The sequence below is a fragment of the Rhinocladiella mackenziei genome (assembly GCF_000835555.1).
Source record: "Rhinocladiella mackenziei CBS 650.93 unplaced genomic scaffold supercont1.3, whole genome shotgun sequence".
Lineage (NCBI taxonomy): Eukaryota > Fungi > Ascomycota > Eurotiomycetes > Chaetothyriales > Herpotrichiellaceae > Rhinocladiella > Rhinocladiella mackenziei.
In genome coordinates, this window is record NW_013550602.1 from 1,010,777 (window position 1) to 1,026,758 (window position 15,982).

Below are 15,982 nucleotides of genomic sequence, written 5' to 3' on the forward strand. Positions count from 1 at the left end.
TCCGCCTCGTCCAGCTTACCTCGGCTACGATATAGATTCCCGAGATTGTTGACCGCGAGGAGTGTCGACGTGTGATCCGGTCCCAGTGCCTTCTCAAACCCAGCCAGCGCCCGCCGATACATCTGTTCCGCCTCGTCCAGCTTGCCTTGGTCATAATAAAGCGCACCGAGATTGTTGACCGTGTCGAGGGTCGATGTGTGATCCCCTCCCAGCGTCTTCTCGAACCCAGCCAGAGTGCGTAGGTACATCTTCTCCGCCTTCTCTAGCTTGGCTTGATTAGCATATAGTTGACTAAGGTTATTCACTGTGCGGAGTGTTAATGGGTGATCGGCTCCTAACGCTTTCTCCAGGCCAACCAACGCTCGCTGATACATCTTCTCCGCCTCATCCAGCCTACCTTGATCAGTGTAGAGAAGACCGAGATTGTTGACCGTTTTAAGCGTCGACGTGTGATCCCCTCCTAGCGCCTTCTCGAACCCAGCTAGAGCGCGCTGGTACATCGTCTCCGCCTCATCCAGCTTGCCTTGCTCAGCGTATAGTAGGCCAAGATCGGTAACCGTGTTAAGCGTCGATGGATGATCCGCTCCCAGCGCCTTCTCATACCCAGCCAGCGCCCGCTGGTACATCTTCTCGGCCTCGTCCAGCTTGCCTCTGTCACGATATAGATTCCCGAGATTGTTCACCGTGCTCAGTGTCGACGTGTGATCCGGTCCCAGCTCCTTCTCATACCCAGCCAGTGCCAACATGTACATCTGATCCGCTGCTAAAAGCTGAACCTGTTGGGTTAATAGCTCAGCGATTAACCATGCTTTTCCCAGTCGATCACCAGTGAGGCCCTCCATAATTTCACCACGAGAGCCGCTAACGTATCCAAGCCGTAGCGCATGTGCAGTCAGATCGGCCAGATGAGAATATCCAAGCGAATTAAAGTCTTCCTGTTCGACCGACGCACCCACACAGTCGAAAGCGTACCAATACTGCTTCTCGTCTACCACCTTGTTAAGTGCCGAGAACGTCCAATCGTGTACGGAAGTGTGCATACTCCACGATGCCACCGACGTTTGCATTTCCAGGAAGCAGTAGTTTGTCAGCCTTCTCATCGAGCTCTCGAACTCGACCTCGCTCAAAATGATTCCATGCAGCCACAATGGTAAGTCTTCGGAAAATCCAGATCGGAATAGCTCATACCAAACGCGCCGATTGCTAAAGTATGCCAGCAGGCCTAACAACTTTGCCGCATCCGCATCCTCGACTTCGAGACGAGCATACGAGAGATTCCAAGTAGTGTAGAGCGTACGGTCTTGATACTCGTGGAGTTGAAGGGACCGCCGTGTGTCATGATACCAGCGATGCTCGTACTCCTGGAGGTAGCGCTCACAAGTGAAGGTGCTTTGGCGAAGATATGCCCCGGCGGTGGCCAAGGCCAGGGGCAGACCATTGAGTCGCTCAACAAGTCGCCTCGCATGATAATCTGAAGAGCAACAATAAGTAAGCGGTCTTATACGTCCACAGCTAACCTACCAAATCTAATATTCCTTCGTCGGGATCGAGTTTCTAAGATCTCGAGGCTTTCTTCAACACTCCGGAGAGGCTGTAAGCGTATCTGCGACCCCGCCACAAGATCCGGTCGCCGTGTCGTGACGATGATCGCCCCGTGGGAGACATATGGATAATATTGTTCGATTCGGTACTGGTCCGGGTCATCGTAGTTGTCAAAGATGAGCAGCCATCGCGTGTTCTTCTTGTCGGACAACCATCGCCGTGTCTGGATCACGCTCTGCTCATCCTGCAGCACTTGCGCGTCCTGGACATCAAAGATGGCCTCGGCCACCAGCCGAAAACTGTCCTTGAGCGTGGCCTCGGACGCTGCATTGAGCCAGAATATCGAGTCGTATTCCTGCTGGTGGCGCGTCGCGAAAGCGATAGCCAGCTGCGTCTTACCCATCCCACCCGTACCCGCCAGCACAAGCCGTCGCTGCTCCGAAGACGAGTCACCGGGTCGCAGAATCTCTCGCATTTGGGCAATTTCGGACTCTCGCCCGATGAAGAGTTTCGGGTCGATATAAGGGGCCTGACTGAGGCAGACACCAACAGGCTGGATTAACCTTTCGTTTTTGTATTCTCTGCGAAGATCCTGACTGGGATCAGGTTCCTTCCGCAAGCGCTCGTGACGGTCTCTCTGAATATCGTTCCAAATATCAGCCAGAACTTCAGTAACAATATCACTTGCGTCTGGTACAATTTTGCAGTCCGCTTCGCAGCTTTCGAGCTCCTTCACTGTGTTTGTACGACCAACCGCCACGGATAGTCGAGGGGAATTGTCGTCAGATTCTTGTTCTGAAGGTAATTCGAGATCAAGTAGGACTGAGTCTGTTCGTGAGCCCTGCGGCGCATTCGACTCCTGGTCCCAATCCCGAACGAGTCTATTGGAGAAGAAGAAGGCGAGGGCTTTGAGGTGCTGGCCGATGTACCTCTCTATTCTGTCGTGGTCGCTGGCTTGCGGCAAGCGGTCACTTGGCTGATGTTTCACTTGAGTTCGCCTGGCAGGACGGCCGATGCCGTCCCTGTCGCTTCCACTCTGCGAACCATCTGACACAGCAAATCTCGCCCTTTTTTTCTTATGAGACTCCTGTGATTCCCGAGTTACAGTAGACATAGGTGTTTCGTCCTCCAAGGCGCTGCGGTTACCCTGGGGCGCATGTCTTTGGCGGGCTTTTGGTTTGTGGTCATCCTTACAGATTGGGCATACGTCTACAGGTCGAGGCGTTGGAATGCCACTGACGCTTGCCAAGTTCCACTGGTCGTCTTCGTCCAACTCGGCGTGCTTTTGCTTCATGTGTTCGACCAAGCTCTGCTGCAGCTTCTCCTCAGATACAAATTCTGTGGCCGAGGTCGAGGAGCACACAGGGCATTTCCAAATGAGGGGATTGTGCATGGATCGAATCCATTGCGGCGTATGTATCTTGTGCATGTGCTGCTTCCAATCCCTACTCCTGGCAAAATACTGGGGGTTTTGAGTGCAGTCCTGGGATAGGCAGACATACGGCTTGATATCCTGGCCAACATGGATCCTATGCAAACGTCAGCGCGAAGTAGACACGGTGCAAATACTAGCCCTATCTCTGGGGTTGGCTGAGTGACCCACATCCACTTTTCGCCTTCAAAAGTATCAGCAGGGCAACGTTGTCCGCATAAGAGACAGATACCCTCAGTTGCGTCCTTGGGAAGCCGCGGCGGCCTAGGATACATAGCATCACCTGACTCCGATACCTGGTATGCAAAATCACCTGACGTGTTCGCTGTATCGTGTTCCTCTGCGTTCTCCATCTTGGCCTTGAAGCGCAATCCATCGATGGTGTTGGGCAATGTTGTCTCGGATCGAGTGAGCTCGCTGAGCGAGGGGGTTAATCCCACAGCCGGCGGCTGAATTGCTCCTCCGCTTTCCTGATAATGCTCTGGGTTAGCAACCCTCTCTGCCATCCGTGGAGGCTCATTCATCGGCAAGGTCTGGTTTAGGTCTTTCAATCTACGCTCTCGCTCGTAGATCATGCGATAGTGTCGAAACACAATTGATTTAAATAGCGCTCGGAAGAGGCCCGAGAACGAGCTTGACCGTAATAGTGCCCGGAAATCTTCCAGAGATTCTGCTTCCTCCAAGGACTCGGTTACTTCAGAGGTGGACAGCAGCGTCTCCCGAAAGTCGGAAGCTGGCACCACGCAGGGGAAACGGACCAAGATAACCTGCCAAACAAGTCTCTCGAACCCCTCGTCCCGGTTCTTCTCCGCATACACGTGGACTCTGCGATGTAGGCTGGCCTCTGTAGCGTCAAGGATGGCGGCGGCAAGCCTCTCGAGGCGTTTCAATGCCCCATCAATGCCGAAGAACGGGGCCTTTAGGTCACTTGTCATGGATGCTGGTGTTTCTTTTGAAGATAGCGAATTCAAAGCTGTATGATGTCGAGGTTAGCCTCTGCCACATTTTTGCTGCTTTTGTCTCTGCCTGGCAAGACCTCAGGGTTGGAACAATCGGCATACCAAGAAACAGATTTTCCCTCAGCACATCAAGAAGAAGTAGCACCATCTCTCGGATTTGCTTGTTTGCGGCGGGTCGCAGCTGCGCATCCAGGTTGACATGAGGTCGTGCGAAGACCTTCAGGCTGTGCGACCACGCCCGGAAACGGCGTTGTTCGTCCTCGAGCGTCGCCAAAACGTCATCGTCAGGGCCTTCAGAAAGGCAAGTGTTGAAAAGCCCCAAGCAGAGGCTCACTATGCTTGCTATTTCGCTTCCTGAATCCATAGGGATAGGATGAGAGCTCTGGAGGATGGAATGAACTGGTGCGACAAGTCGCTCACGGACGGCGCGGGATGTGGCACACCAAGATGCGGCACAACCAGATGCGGCACGAACTGCCGCTAGCGCAGCAATTTATTGTGCAGCAAATCGGAGCAATTCTCTGTTGTGCTCCGTCATGTTGCCAGACAACACTAATATCATTTGGTTACATGAATGTGAATTGTAGGCTGCCACTATGAACGGCAGTTCTCCTAGCTAGATGCTTAGCTTAAACAGCTTGCTACCAGGACTTGGGAACAACCCAAGTGACCCCTGGCTCGGAGATCTTTCTATAACTTCCCGTCGAGTCCTCCGTATCATCCTCCTCGAGCACTTCAAAGTCTAGACCTGCTACAGTGCCTCGGCTCTTCTGCTTAGATCTATTATCTCCAACCAGTTCAGCGCCAGCGTTGCTTGGCTCTTCCGTTAATACTCTGGAGCTCCCAAAGCCGAAGAAGCCTTTCTTCTTATACCTCAGTTTTCGCACCCTGATTGCCAAGATGCGTTCAGTCTGCTCCTCTCCCTTCTGACTCACTGTAAAGGCGCGGGATGACCCAAGCTTTGGGCCAACCGAGACGGCCGTCCCGATGTTGGCCCCGAGCTCCAGCCGCCCTCCCACCCTTTTTGCCCTTGTGATGTTGACTGACGTCTTTGTGCCGAACTTCAGCCCAGTTACCATGTACACCGGGCCGTAATCAATCCTCTTCAGGAATCTTTGCACCTTTTCCGATGTCATCGCGGCCAGGTAGTCGGACGCTTCCGGGTCAAATTGCCAGGTATGGACATCAGGAACGTTGTAGGTGTCCGTGAAGCTGCGCTCGCTGTCGACACTCGCCTCGCCGCCGAAACTCTCTAGTGCGAGTGCCTTGGCGGCGACTCCAGCGTTCCCCGTCAGGGCGATATCTCTCGAGATCTCCATATTGCAGTCATGGAAGTGGTCGAGGCGCTCTTCGTCAATCAGGAGCTCTTCTCCGTTGTTGATTCGCGAAAGTCCCTCCAGGCTGTCGACGATTGTACCGAGAAGTAGCCGCCCGACCGCCACTCGTTTTCCGAGAATGTGGTATTCTGGAGTGTTCGCGCCCATCTTTTCACTACAGGACCTATCACCTCAACAGTTTATTGGGATTTGGGCGGGAAGTCAGGGAGAATGTGGGGGTTGGTTATCATGTCTCTGAAGACGGGCCAGACAGCATCAAGGTTTGTCACCTTTCTGGTTAGAAACATGGATGGAACGACAGGAAGCTTGGTCGGAGGACCTGGAGCTCATCTTTTCTGCACAAACGCAGCTGCCTACACGAATTGGCACTTTTCCGTCCTCACGTGTGGTTCTCGTGTATCGTCCAAGGATAATTGGCTGGCGGCTCCGCACTTAGTGCGGGGTCGGCTGCGACGCAACAACGCGGATTTTCTGCTCGGCGCACGTGCTGATGCGGCACCTTTGTCGACGACCTGACCTTTGGCACACGCTGGGCATTATTTGGCAAAGACAGCAAGCTCACGTTCCCGTCGCAGTCTACATACTGCTCCATATGGTTGGGCTATACGACTCACTCGACGCCGTGTTTCGGGCGTTTGTCGACCAGTCTCATGGTTTCTCGCACCAAAGCCCAACATCAGCGGAGCTGAACGTGGTCATACGGACAGCCTCAGTCTTCGCCCGGGTTGACCCTTTCATTGCCTCATGCGCCTGGAATGCCTCTGGAAATGAAACTCCGCAACGTTTCCAGGAGCATGTAAAGGAGGGTTTTGCAAAGATTGGCAAGGACGTGACAGTCTCGCAGATACGGAACAATGCGGAGGCTATCGATAAGGTTCTAGAAATCTCTGAAGTGATCGAGAAGATGGTCAAAGCCAGTGAACCACCAGAGGAGAATCTATATCACACGGCGGATGAAGACTTCGCCAAGTCGAACCTGGACGCCCGGGTCGTCCTTGGGGCCAGAGTCCGCAACGGCTTGAAAATCTTAGTCTGTGCACTAATCCAGCAGCTACATTGTTGTGATAATGGACATTTCCTGCGGCTGAAATTGAGTGGGTTCATCAACGAGGTCGACGCACAGTCAAGGCTGTTCTTTGACGCTTACCTGTCTTCGCAATACATCTGGAAACCCCCCCGCTGGGTCCAGAGTAGGTGCATCATCGCAAAGTATGTGTCTCTTGTTCTATTTCCTATAGTTCAACTAGGATGTTGTCCGACGTGTTACTCTTTGCCGTCTCGCCCTAGCAATTCCCTGAAAGTGCCGTTATCAATCCCAAATTTTGCCACGGTTTCTAACAGGCATTCAGTGACACCATAAAGACGCCAGAATGTCATGGTTGCCACATCCTCCGTAATGCGGAAGAGCGAAACGAAAATTTGAGTATTCTGCTCGAAGAGGCTCCAATCCGACAGCGGGAATATGGCACACAGGAGCCGCAGAAGGTGGACTATCTTGTATCTCAGACTACCAAGATTCAACTCGAGGGCTGCTCGCCCCTCTCATCTGCGGCAGCTCCCACGAAGAGCTTATGGGAGCTTCTCAAACAAGGTGAGGCCGGTTGCGACTCCAGCGAAAACGAAAATTCGGAGACTTTCTTTCCTGAAGACCGAGAGATGATATGCCTGAATTTGGCGCTCTCTCTTCTCCCCCTGTCGACCACCCATTGGAGACGGGCCAGCTGGACCTCGGATGGCAACACTGGTGAAGGCATATTCTTCCTCAGAGATCCCGCCACCCAGAAGATCGTCGATAAAACTCACCCGTACCTCTCTTATCGGCTCCATGACAGGCCGAAGTCGGAAGATGACGACAGCCTAATTTGTGACCCGCAGCTTCTAGACTTTGCGAAGCTCATTATGGAGATCCGCATGTGGAAAAGATTGCCTCTCTCTCACAAAGCCGGCAAGCTGTCCAAAGAGCAGCTTCGTCTATACCTACTCAATTTGATCAACGACCGTCGGCGGTTCCGGGACAAAGACGGAATGTTCAAGAGGGCTGTCAAGGCATGCCTTGATGCAGCGGGAAAGGAGGCAACCCGGGATGAGGCTAACAAAGACAGGGCCCGCAACTACGTATTCGACAAGATAGTCAGGCCTCTGGACAGTTACGCTGAATTTCCCGAGTTCTCAACATCAGAACCGACTGATTCGCCCACTGACAATTCAGAAGGAACTCAGGATCCGCTTTTCGATTGGAAGGCAGAGTATAACACACCCGAAGACAAATTGTTCGTATCTTTTTACCATTTCCAGAAGAGAGCAATATCCCCTACCTAACACGTAAATAGATTACGCGCACAGGATTTCCTCAACAGAATGGACCAGTTTATTGAGAAACACATAAGGAACCAGACGTGCGACGAACCGCTGCCAAAACATCGAAGCCAGAAGATCCGCATAGCCGTTATCGATAGCGGCCTGTCGAAAGATGATCCGGTCATTAGACATGCTCGCGAGCATGACAAGATCCGGAAGTGTCGCAACTTTTCCTCGCCAGACTACGAGGACTGGGACGATAAGCTGGGGCATGGCACCATAGTGACTCGCCTCCTGCTTGATGTGGCGCCAGAAGCTGAGCTTTTCATCGCCAAGGTTACCATAAACGGAGAGCAATATATACCCAAGAGCAAATTGCATTGTATAGCCAAGGTGAGTGATTCCGGACCATCAGTTATCCTGAGGCTTTCTGGTCAGCTTGTCACAAACAATAATGACGCATCGTACTCGAGAGAAAAGGCCATCAACTGGGCAGTCCAGGTCTGGAACGTCGACATCATCACCATATCCTTAGCGCTCCACGAAGAAAATCCCGACATCGACGAGGCGCTCAACGAGGCTCTAGACCCGTCGTACGTCGGGGCGACGAGGAAGATTGTATTCGCCGCGGCCGGCAATAATAGTGGTGGCAACGCACGGCGGTCCTGGCCCGCGAGAAAGGACGGCGTGATCGCGGTGCACGTCACCGACGGCCTCGGAACGGCTGTGAACATCAACCCCAGCAACGAAGGAGATGTGTGTTTTGCGACGCTGGGGTGCGGCATCAAGCACACGTGGTACAACGAGGACGACCAAGGAGAAGTGTATATCTCCGGAACGTCGTTCGCCACACCTATCGCAGTTGGCATCGCCGCCAACGTAATGGAGTATGCACGGCGTCGAGTCGACGACCTCAACGAGGAACGCAAGAAGCGACTGTACTCGGCTGGCTGCATGAAGCAAATATTCAGGGCTATGTCCGACAAGCGTGGCGACTACTACTATGTCCAGCCCTGGACATTCTGGAACGACAGGATTCGTGGCGGACGGTGGAGGAACAGGGATTTCCCAATCAACGACCCCGACAACATCGGTCTGGCCCTCAAGTATATCATTACCGATTACTAAAGTGGGTGGGAAATTGGAGTAGACGTTGGAAAGTGCCAATTTTCGCCCTACAACCATATGCTTTTACCGCACATACAAATGATCAATTCCCCGTTACCGTCGTGAAAAATATGCCCATGCTTACAGTTCCTCGAACTGTAACTGAATTAATTATACAGTAGATTTTTAATCATACTAGACTAATATCAGATCCATCCCTTCCATTGCCGTGAATATGGCTTTGAGGACAGAAAGTTGGTCAGAGCGTCCAGTGTTGACGTAAATGTTCGCAAGTTGCTTCCCAACGACAGCCGTTCGAGGATCATCTTTGCAGAGCCCATTTTCCTGCGTAATCTTGCGCAGTATCTTCGTGCAGTTCTTCTCGGCTTCCTCCAGCCGACCAGAGCAAATCTGCACATGGATGTACCAAGACATGGTTTGAATCCAGTCAGGATGGTCATCTTTGATGGCAAACTTCAGCTGCTGAGGATAGGACGCTGAACACTTGGAGAAAGGCCTTCAAGCTAGCCTGCTAACACTACTAACTCACGAGAAGCCGCGGAGGTAGGACAGAAAAGAGAGGACAGAAGCCAGAAACAGTTGATTTAAGGGCTCAAGGAGAAAAGAATTCGCTTCAAGAAATGTACTTGTAGATAAGCAATAGTTACCCCATCGGGTTGCCCGCCAAGCGTTAATAAATAGTGTGTGTGTACTGTACCAAGATATTGCACACCAGGATCCAGGTTCAGACCTTGTGGGTGCCGATAGTGGCTCCCTGTCTGGTTACCTGATGGCCAATTGGATCCAACTCGGTTCGGATATGGCGTATGCATTCCTCACAATGGCGCTATCTGGTAGCGGCTCAATCTAGATCCCTGTGGATAAGGCATGGGCCCCGGAAGGCAAAAGAAGTGCGTCGACAGACGTTGTGAATTATGTGCGTGGTGCTGGGGAGGGCATGCCTCGATGCTGGCGAGCAGGAGCGAGGTTCCACTGATGGCCAAGTTAATGAGCAGATTCCGTTTTGAATTTTGAGGTAATCTGCGAGCGCTGGGTGGGAGAGAAAAGGCGCTTGGACCTGATTGCACGTCGACAGTTGACTCTATCCATTGTCTCGTACTTCTCTACGCCGACCGAGGCAAGCTAGATGAAGCGGAGAAGATATACCAACGAGCGCTGGCTGGATATGAGAAGGCGCTGGGTACCGATCACACGTCGACACTCGACAGGGTCAACAATCTCGGTCTGCTATACGCTAAACAAGGCAAGCTGGAGGAGGCGGAGACAACGTATCGACGAGCTCTCCAAGGATTTCAAAAGTCACTTGGAGCAGACCATCCTTCGATCATGACAGTTATGACCAACTTGCAAGCGCTGCAGACTCCGTTTGGCAGAGACGCAAGACCGAACAGTACTCAGAATGCGGCACCATCAACCAATGACACCCGTAAGAAGTGGTGGAAATTCAAAAAGCGAAGCTAGATGATCGTTATACAGAAACGTATCTAACCATGTTATACATCTGTATCTTACATACGCTGACCATGAGATACTGCCAATACCGTACAAGGCCATGACAATACTTGGTGGTGATTGGGTATTTGTGCGCGTCTGCTTTAGCCAACGGAATCAGTCTTGCCCCACAAAGTGGTCTTGGCCTTGATATGAGAAAGTCGCAATGTGCCATTAAAGGGTAGGGCGGTTTCGGGAAGGACTGTACCAAATCTCTCCACTACTTTCGCAAAACCTAGATTAGTCTGCGACGTATGTGGCTGTCCCGTCGGTCTCGTAGATGGGCATCCGGTGGATGTATGTACTTCGTAGACCATTCTTGTTGCCGTCACCGTCACCGTCACTATTTCAAATTTCTCCTGGACCCCTCGCAGTATTGATCCGGACCTTAGGACTTCGCATTCTCACATCTTCCTACTCTCGCTTTTGCTTTTTGGCTCTTCTTTCCATTCCCTCCATATCCTCACAATTTCCAGTTTCTCCCAACCTGCCGTCCTCCCACTCGTCCCGACCGTTTCCGCACACCACACCCACCTTCCATCGTTCGCTCCGTCCCAACCTCTAATCCAGCTCTTTACTTCCTCCGGCCTATTACCACGACAAAACAACACATATGCCACGCCCTTCGTGCTCAGCAGCGTCGGTAACGCGTTGAGAAGCCGGCTCGTGACTTGCATGCCATCTTGCCCGCCCGCATATGAGAGTTCGAGGAGATGCGAGGATTCGGCGAACGTCGGCTTCTCCTTCGCGTTGCCAATATCAACACCAATGTCTGCGTCGTGCGCCGGGACAGACTCTGTCGGCACATAGGGCGGATTGAAGACAAGTACGTCGACTTCGCCTGCTCTCAGTGGCGCCGCAAGGTCTCCGAGTAGGGAAGACAGGTAGATACTTCCACTCCCATTCCCACTCCCACTTCCACCGCACTGGGCAGGATTTGGATTTAGACTTGGATTTTGAAAGCCATCTCCCTCCGACTTGGACCGCGTCGGTGTCTGTGCCACCGCAGACTCGGACTCAGCGTTTCTCTCCCGCTTTTCCACCAAGGCCTTCTGCACCGTCGTCGCAGTCGCAATGCACGCATGCAGATTCACGTCGACGCTGAGCCCGAGGACGTCTGTGCCGAAGATCTCACGTGCATGCACACTTAGGAATGCGACGATCACACCTGAGCCTGGGCCAAGCTCGAGAAGAAGTGGAATCAAATTCCGGTCTTCAATTTCATTGAGATGCACATCGGCATCGGCATCGACATTTGCGCCTGTCTCTGTACCTGCGTCTGAAGCAGCCCTATCCGTGGGAGGGGACGGTTCGCATTCAAAGCGCCGATGCAGCCATGCCGACTCCTTGGCCGAAGACAACGTGTCGAGGAATAAATACGAGTCTTCGGCCGGTTCGTAAACGGTGTCATAGGAAACGTGAGAAGTTGAGGGCGTAGGGAGCATAATCTTTGTTGTGTTTTTGGTGTCTGGTCCTTGCCCTCCCAATGTCTCGCACACTGGACGTGTTTGGCCTGGCCGCTTAATTCGTCGGGTGTGATGTAGGGTAATACTTCTTCCCGCTCCTAAATGTGAGAATGCCGGCATCAAGGTAGTGTGTTCATGGCTCCTTGGCTAGGTGTCGTTTCTGGACTGAGGTCGTTGGGGTGTTGGCTCTGGGCCCGTGCAGGACAACATCTAGAGAGATCAGGATGACAGTTAGCTTTCGAGAATATTCATCCCTTACAAGAATATGTCGATGTCACTGCCTCAGAAGGATGGATAGTCTTCTTGATTGACACAGTCGCAATAGGACCTAGGTATATACAGTTGGTAATGGAGAGAGAAATAATATTTACATCTTGTTGCGGGTAATTTTCGGTGAAGATTGAGGCACCTTTACCATGTGAACTGATAGCCTCGCGGGCAAATTTTTCCTCGACACATACGGCTGAGTACTAATCCAGATATGTCATTCTCTGCCATAGTCCCAACAAGGCGCAGCTCATCATTCATGGCCGTTACAAGAATTTTGTCTAACATATTCCTCACAGGACACCCGAACAACCCAGGAGCACTATGGAGACTGGAACGACCCACAGTCCGTTCTTCCCCTCATCTTTCTAGGCAATTTGTTCTTGACATGTACGTACTTGGCGCAGCAAAAACTCACGACTGACTCGAGCCAAAGTCGGTGGAGCAACCACAGTGTGCGTACGAGAAAATGCACGGAATCCGTCTTTTCCGTGATATGGGTCGTAACCACTTCGCCGACACTAAAAGGAGCATGAGGCACGCCGGCATAGAGCATGACGTCGTTGATCGTCACGCCTCCTGAAACCGTCTTGTCCAGCTGAGCTGGAGGACCACCGAAGTTAGATGTTGTGATGCTGCGGCGCGGCAATTATCCGGCCAATTTTGCTTCCGCCAGTGATAGATGGGTCCTGATATTTCGAAACATGGACGACCAGAAGTTCTTGAGCGGCCAGATCAAGCTCAGATCGCGTGACGAAGATACACAATTCCCTGCATTTGGTGAGAAGCGTCATCATCTCAAGCGACATTGGGCCCCCACGGTGAATTGTCTCAGGATCAGAGAAGGACTCTGGGCTTAGCAGCGGTGACGGTGGCCAGGATAGACGCGACACCCAATGGCTCTTTTCTCAACGAAGCTTCCCCAAAAGATCGCACGAAGAAACCGGCATTAGGTCTCTCGCCTTTATCTACATAATCCAGCATATCAACAACATCGCCTTTTACGCCAGGCGATTCTGTAGTGATGGTCTCGTATGGGTCGGTTGGGTTCTGTATGAAGGGCATCAGTGATAGGCAGGGTCGATTTCGATTCCTAAGGTATCGATACGGAATCGATACTAAGCGGTATCGATAAGGAATCACTAGAATCGATTCTTTTATCTGCACGTGACCAGAATCGATTCCTTGACCGACTTTTGATTTTATCATCTTCTTTTTCTTTTCGTACGATGATTTCCCTTATAATATGGCCTCCGAAACAGATTCATTCTCCTTTGTACAATCTACGACTCAAGAGTCGAGTCAAAGTCGAAAATCAATCAAATGGAGGAGTCCAGTATGGGATTACTGTCGCATCGCAAACGAGGATGAGAACCCCGAGTTTTTATACTGTTCTCGCTGTTTACTAGACTGCCCTAAAAAGCCGTACGGTTCTAATATTCCTACGAATATGAAGAAGCACCTTCACCTAGCCCACGCAATTATTGTCGACAAGGCTATTGGGAAGATCCAAGCAACTGTCGTTCAACAATTGAGACAACTTCATCTTCAAGCAAAGACGGCTGGCTACACGGAAGAGTTCGATTCTCAAGTCCTCCAGTTACAGCTTAATCAAGTGGTGATTAACGAAGCCTTGATTTCCTTGGTCGTCGTACGAAACCTTCCATTTACTATCGTCGAATGGCCCGAATTTCATACCTTATGTCAAGCGCTGAACCCGAAATGCCAGGGTATAATTACTACGGCACACTCTACGATCACCAAGAAAATGGAAGAGTCTTGGAATAATCATAAAGACGTTGTACGACGAGATCTCCAATCAGCAATCTCGAACATTCATCTCTCACTGGATATCTGGACTTCTCCGAATCGGTACCTTCTCGTCGCGATTTGTGCACATTACACCACACATCTCTTAAAGAGGCAAAAGGCTCTCCTCGCTCTTCGTCAGGTAAAAGGCCATAGCGGGGAAAACCAATTTGAGATCCTTCTTCCGGTCCTTCAAGATTACGGCATCGTACGAAAGCTCGGGGCTATCGTTGCCGATAATGCCAGCCCAAACAATACACTTTGTCATGAAATAGAGGGTTATATGTATAAGAAGGAAGACCGAGAGTGGAAGGCAGCGCATTGGCGGATCCGTTGTAGCGGCCATATTATTAATCTCGCTGTACAAGCCTTTTTATTTGCTAACGTTTTTGAGGTGGAAGAGCTCGAGTCGTACGATGATGAAGATAGAAGGGGGGAGAAGGGAGACGAAGAGGCCAGAAAGGTCAAATTTCGGCTCATGGGACCACTTGGCCAGATACATAATGTCGTCGTCCATATTCGTGGATCAACTGCTTACATCGCAGAGTTTTTGGGGCTTGCCAGAAGAAGGATTCCGCTTGACAATCGTACGAGGTGGAATAGTTGGTATTTGATGCTTCTCGTGGCCTTAGAATTAAGACCAGCGGTGGAGAAATACTGCCAAAACCACGAGGTAGATTTAAAAGATGACGAACTTACTCCCGAGGACTGGAGACGGCTTCGTACGATTAAGGAGTTTTTGGAACCATTTCATTCGGCAACTCTTTATACCGAAGGAGACTCTGCTGCGATCGATCGAGTCCTATTTACCATGGATGTTTTGATTAAGCATTTTCAACTCTCCCTTGTAAGTAAGACTCTTTTCTCCTCAACTTAAAAGGTACATACAGTATTATTGACCGTGCGAAAGGCCAGATTTAAAAAGAAAAAGGATACAGAATTCGCCGCTCGAATCCACAAAGCGTGGGTACTCTTCGACAAGTATTATATGAAGACAGATATGTCCGCATTATACGCTGCAGCCCTGATTCTTCACCCGGGCCGTCGTACGAGGTATATTGAAGTTAATTGGCTAAAGAAGTATGTGAAGCCGACTTTGGAAAAGGTTAGAAAGCTTTGGGAGAGTTATCGAGAAGCTGCCCCGATTCCTGCTGCTCTGATCTCTCCGTCGTACGGCAGAGGACTTGAGGAACCCAAAGAACTGAATACTTTTGACCAAATTGCCCAGTCTCTGAAGCAAGTTGCTCGGCCTACTAGCCAAGACGAATATGAAGACTACAATTCCGGAGAGTCGTACGAGCTTCGCAAAGGAGTCTCAGCTCTCACGTGGTGGTGCCACGATACGCAAAGACAGCGCTGGCCTCGACTCTCACATATGGCGATTGATATTCTTTCAATTCCAGCGATGAGTGATGAACCAGAGCGAGTATTTTCAGGGGCTCGTCGAACGATATCGTGGGAGAGGGGACAATTAGATCCCGAGACAATTGAGATGACCGAATGCCTTAAGCATTGGAAAAAGAGTGGGATCTTGGATAAGTTTCTTGAGAGTGAAGATGAATGAGTCCATCGTACGATGAAACAAGATTTACAGCTATCCACTGGATCCGATGAAATACCACGGCCCATCAGATCTAATCCATGGATCATCTCGACGTCGAGGCTTACACGTTCACGCTCAGTTACGAACCATCTCGAGTGTGATTAGTAGAGCTTTTAGGTGGTCCACAGACTAGATCCGATGTGTGGATCATCTCGATATCAGGACGTCGACCTCTATCGAGTAGGATGGCCCCCGGCCACACGGTCCACGGATTGGATCCGATGGCGGTAGTCTTTCATCAGATCCGATTCATGAATCATCTCGACATCGAGGCTCGTTCGTTAACGCTCCGTTACGAGCCATCTCGAGTGTGATCAGTAAGGGCTTGGGTAGTCCACAGATTGGATCCGATGGCGGTGATCTTTCATCGGATCCAATCTATGAATCATCTCGATATCGAGGCTTATCCGTTAACGCCCCGTTACGAGCCATCTCGAGTGTGATCAGTAAGAGCTCGTCTTAGGTGGTCCACAGATTGGATCCGATGAAATACCACGGCCCATCGGATCCAATCCATGGACCACGTCGACATCGAGGCTCGTCCGTTAACGCTCGGTTACGAAGCATCTCGAGTGTGATTAGTAAAGCTTGTCTGAGGTGGTCCACAGACTGGATCCGATGGGCGACGAGAGGGGGATTTCATCGGATCC

The 15,982-nt window shown here is 51.2% G+C and overlaps 5 protein-coding genes across 5 annotated transcripts in view; 2 read left to right on the forward strand and 3 right to left on the reverse strand.

Annotated features, from left to right (window-relative positions):
- Positions 1-4,297, reverse strand: part of Z518_03912 (uncharacterized protein) — a gene marked incomplete at both ends in the record, with an annotated part of 5,075 nt that extends 778 nt beyond the window's left edge. Inside the window, 4 exons of the mRNA XM_013417620.1 lie at positions 20-1,471; positions 1,522-3,071; positions 3,146-3,947; positions 4,036-4,297. Of these exons, the coding sequence (XP_013273074.1) occupies positions 20-1,471; positions 1,522-3,071; positions 3,146-3,947; positions 4,036-4,297 (4,066 nt within the window). The remainder of the gene's footprint in view (positions 1-19; positions 1,472-1,521; positions 3,072-3,145; positions 3,948-4,035) is intronic.
- Positions 4,298-4,574: 277 nt separating this feature from the next.
- On the reverse strand, positions 4,575-5,417 carry Z518_03913 (uncharacterized protein; the record flags this gene model as incomplete). The annotated part of the gene is made up of 1 exon (XM_013417621.1): positions 4,575-5,417. The coding sequence occupies one exon, from the start codon at positions 5,415-5,417 to the stop codon at positions 4,575-4,577; it is 843 nt and encodes a 280-aa protein (XP_013273075.1).
- A 445-nt stretch (positions 5,418-5,862) lies between these two features.
- Z518_03914 (uncharacterized protein) lies at positions 5,863-8,696 on the forward strand (the record flags this gene model as incomplete). Its single annotated transcript, XM_013417622.1, has 3 exons — positions 5,863-6,479; positions 6,620-7,540; positions 7,601-8,696. 3 exons carry the CDS (start codon positions 5,863-5,865, stop codon positions 8,694-8,696), a joined length of 2,634 nt encoding a protein of 877 aa, XP_013273076.1.
- Positions 8,697-9,465: 769 nt separating this feature from the next.
- Positions 9,466-10,157, forward strand: Z518_03915 (uncharacterized protein; the record flags this gene model as incomplete). Its single annotated transcript, XM_013417623.1, has 2 exons — positions 9,466-9,529; positions 9,772-10,157. 2 exons carry the CDS (start codon positions 9,466-9,468, stop codon positions 10,155-10,157), a joined length of 450 nt encoding a protein of 149 aa, XP_013273077.1.
- Positions 10,158-10,591: 434 nt separating this feature from the next.
- Positions 10,592-11,632, reverse strand: Z518_03916 (uncharacterized protein; the record flags this gene model as incomplete). The annotated part of the gene is made up of 1 exon (XM_013417624.1): positions 10,592-11,632. The coding sequence occupies one exon, from the start codon at positions 11,630-11,632 to the stop codon at positions 10,592-10,594; it is 1,041 nt and encodes a 346-aa protein (XP_013273078.1).
- Between the last annotated feature and the right edge of the window lie 4,350 nt (positions 11,633-15,982).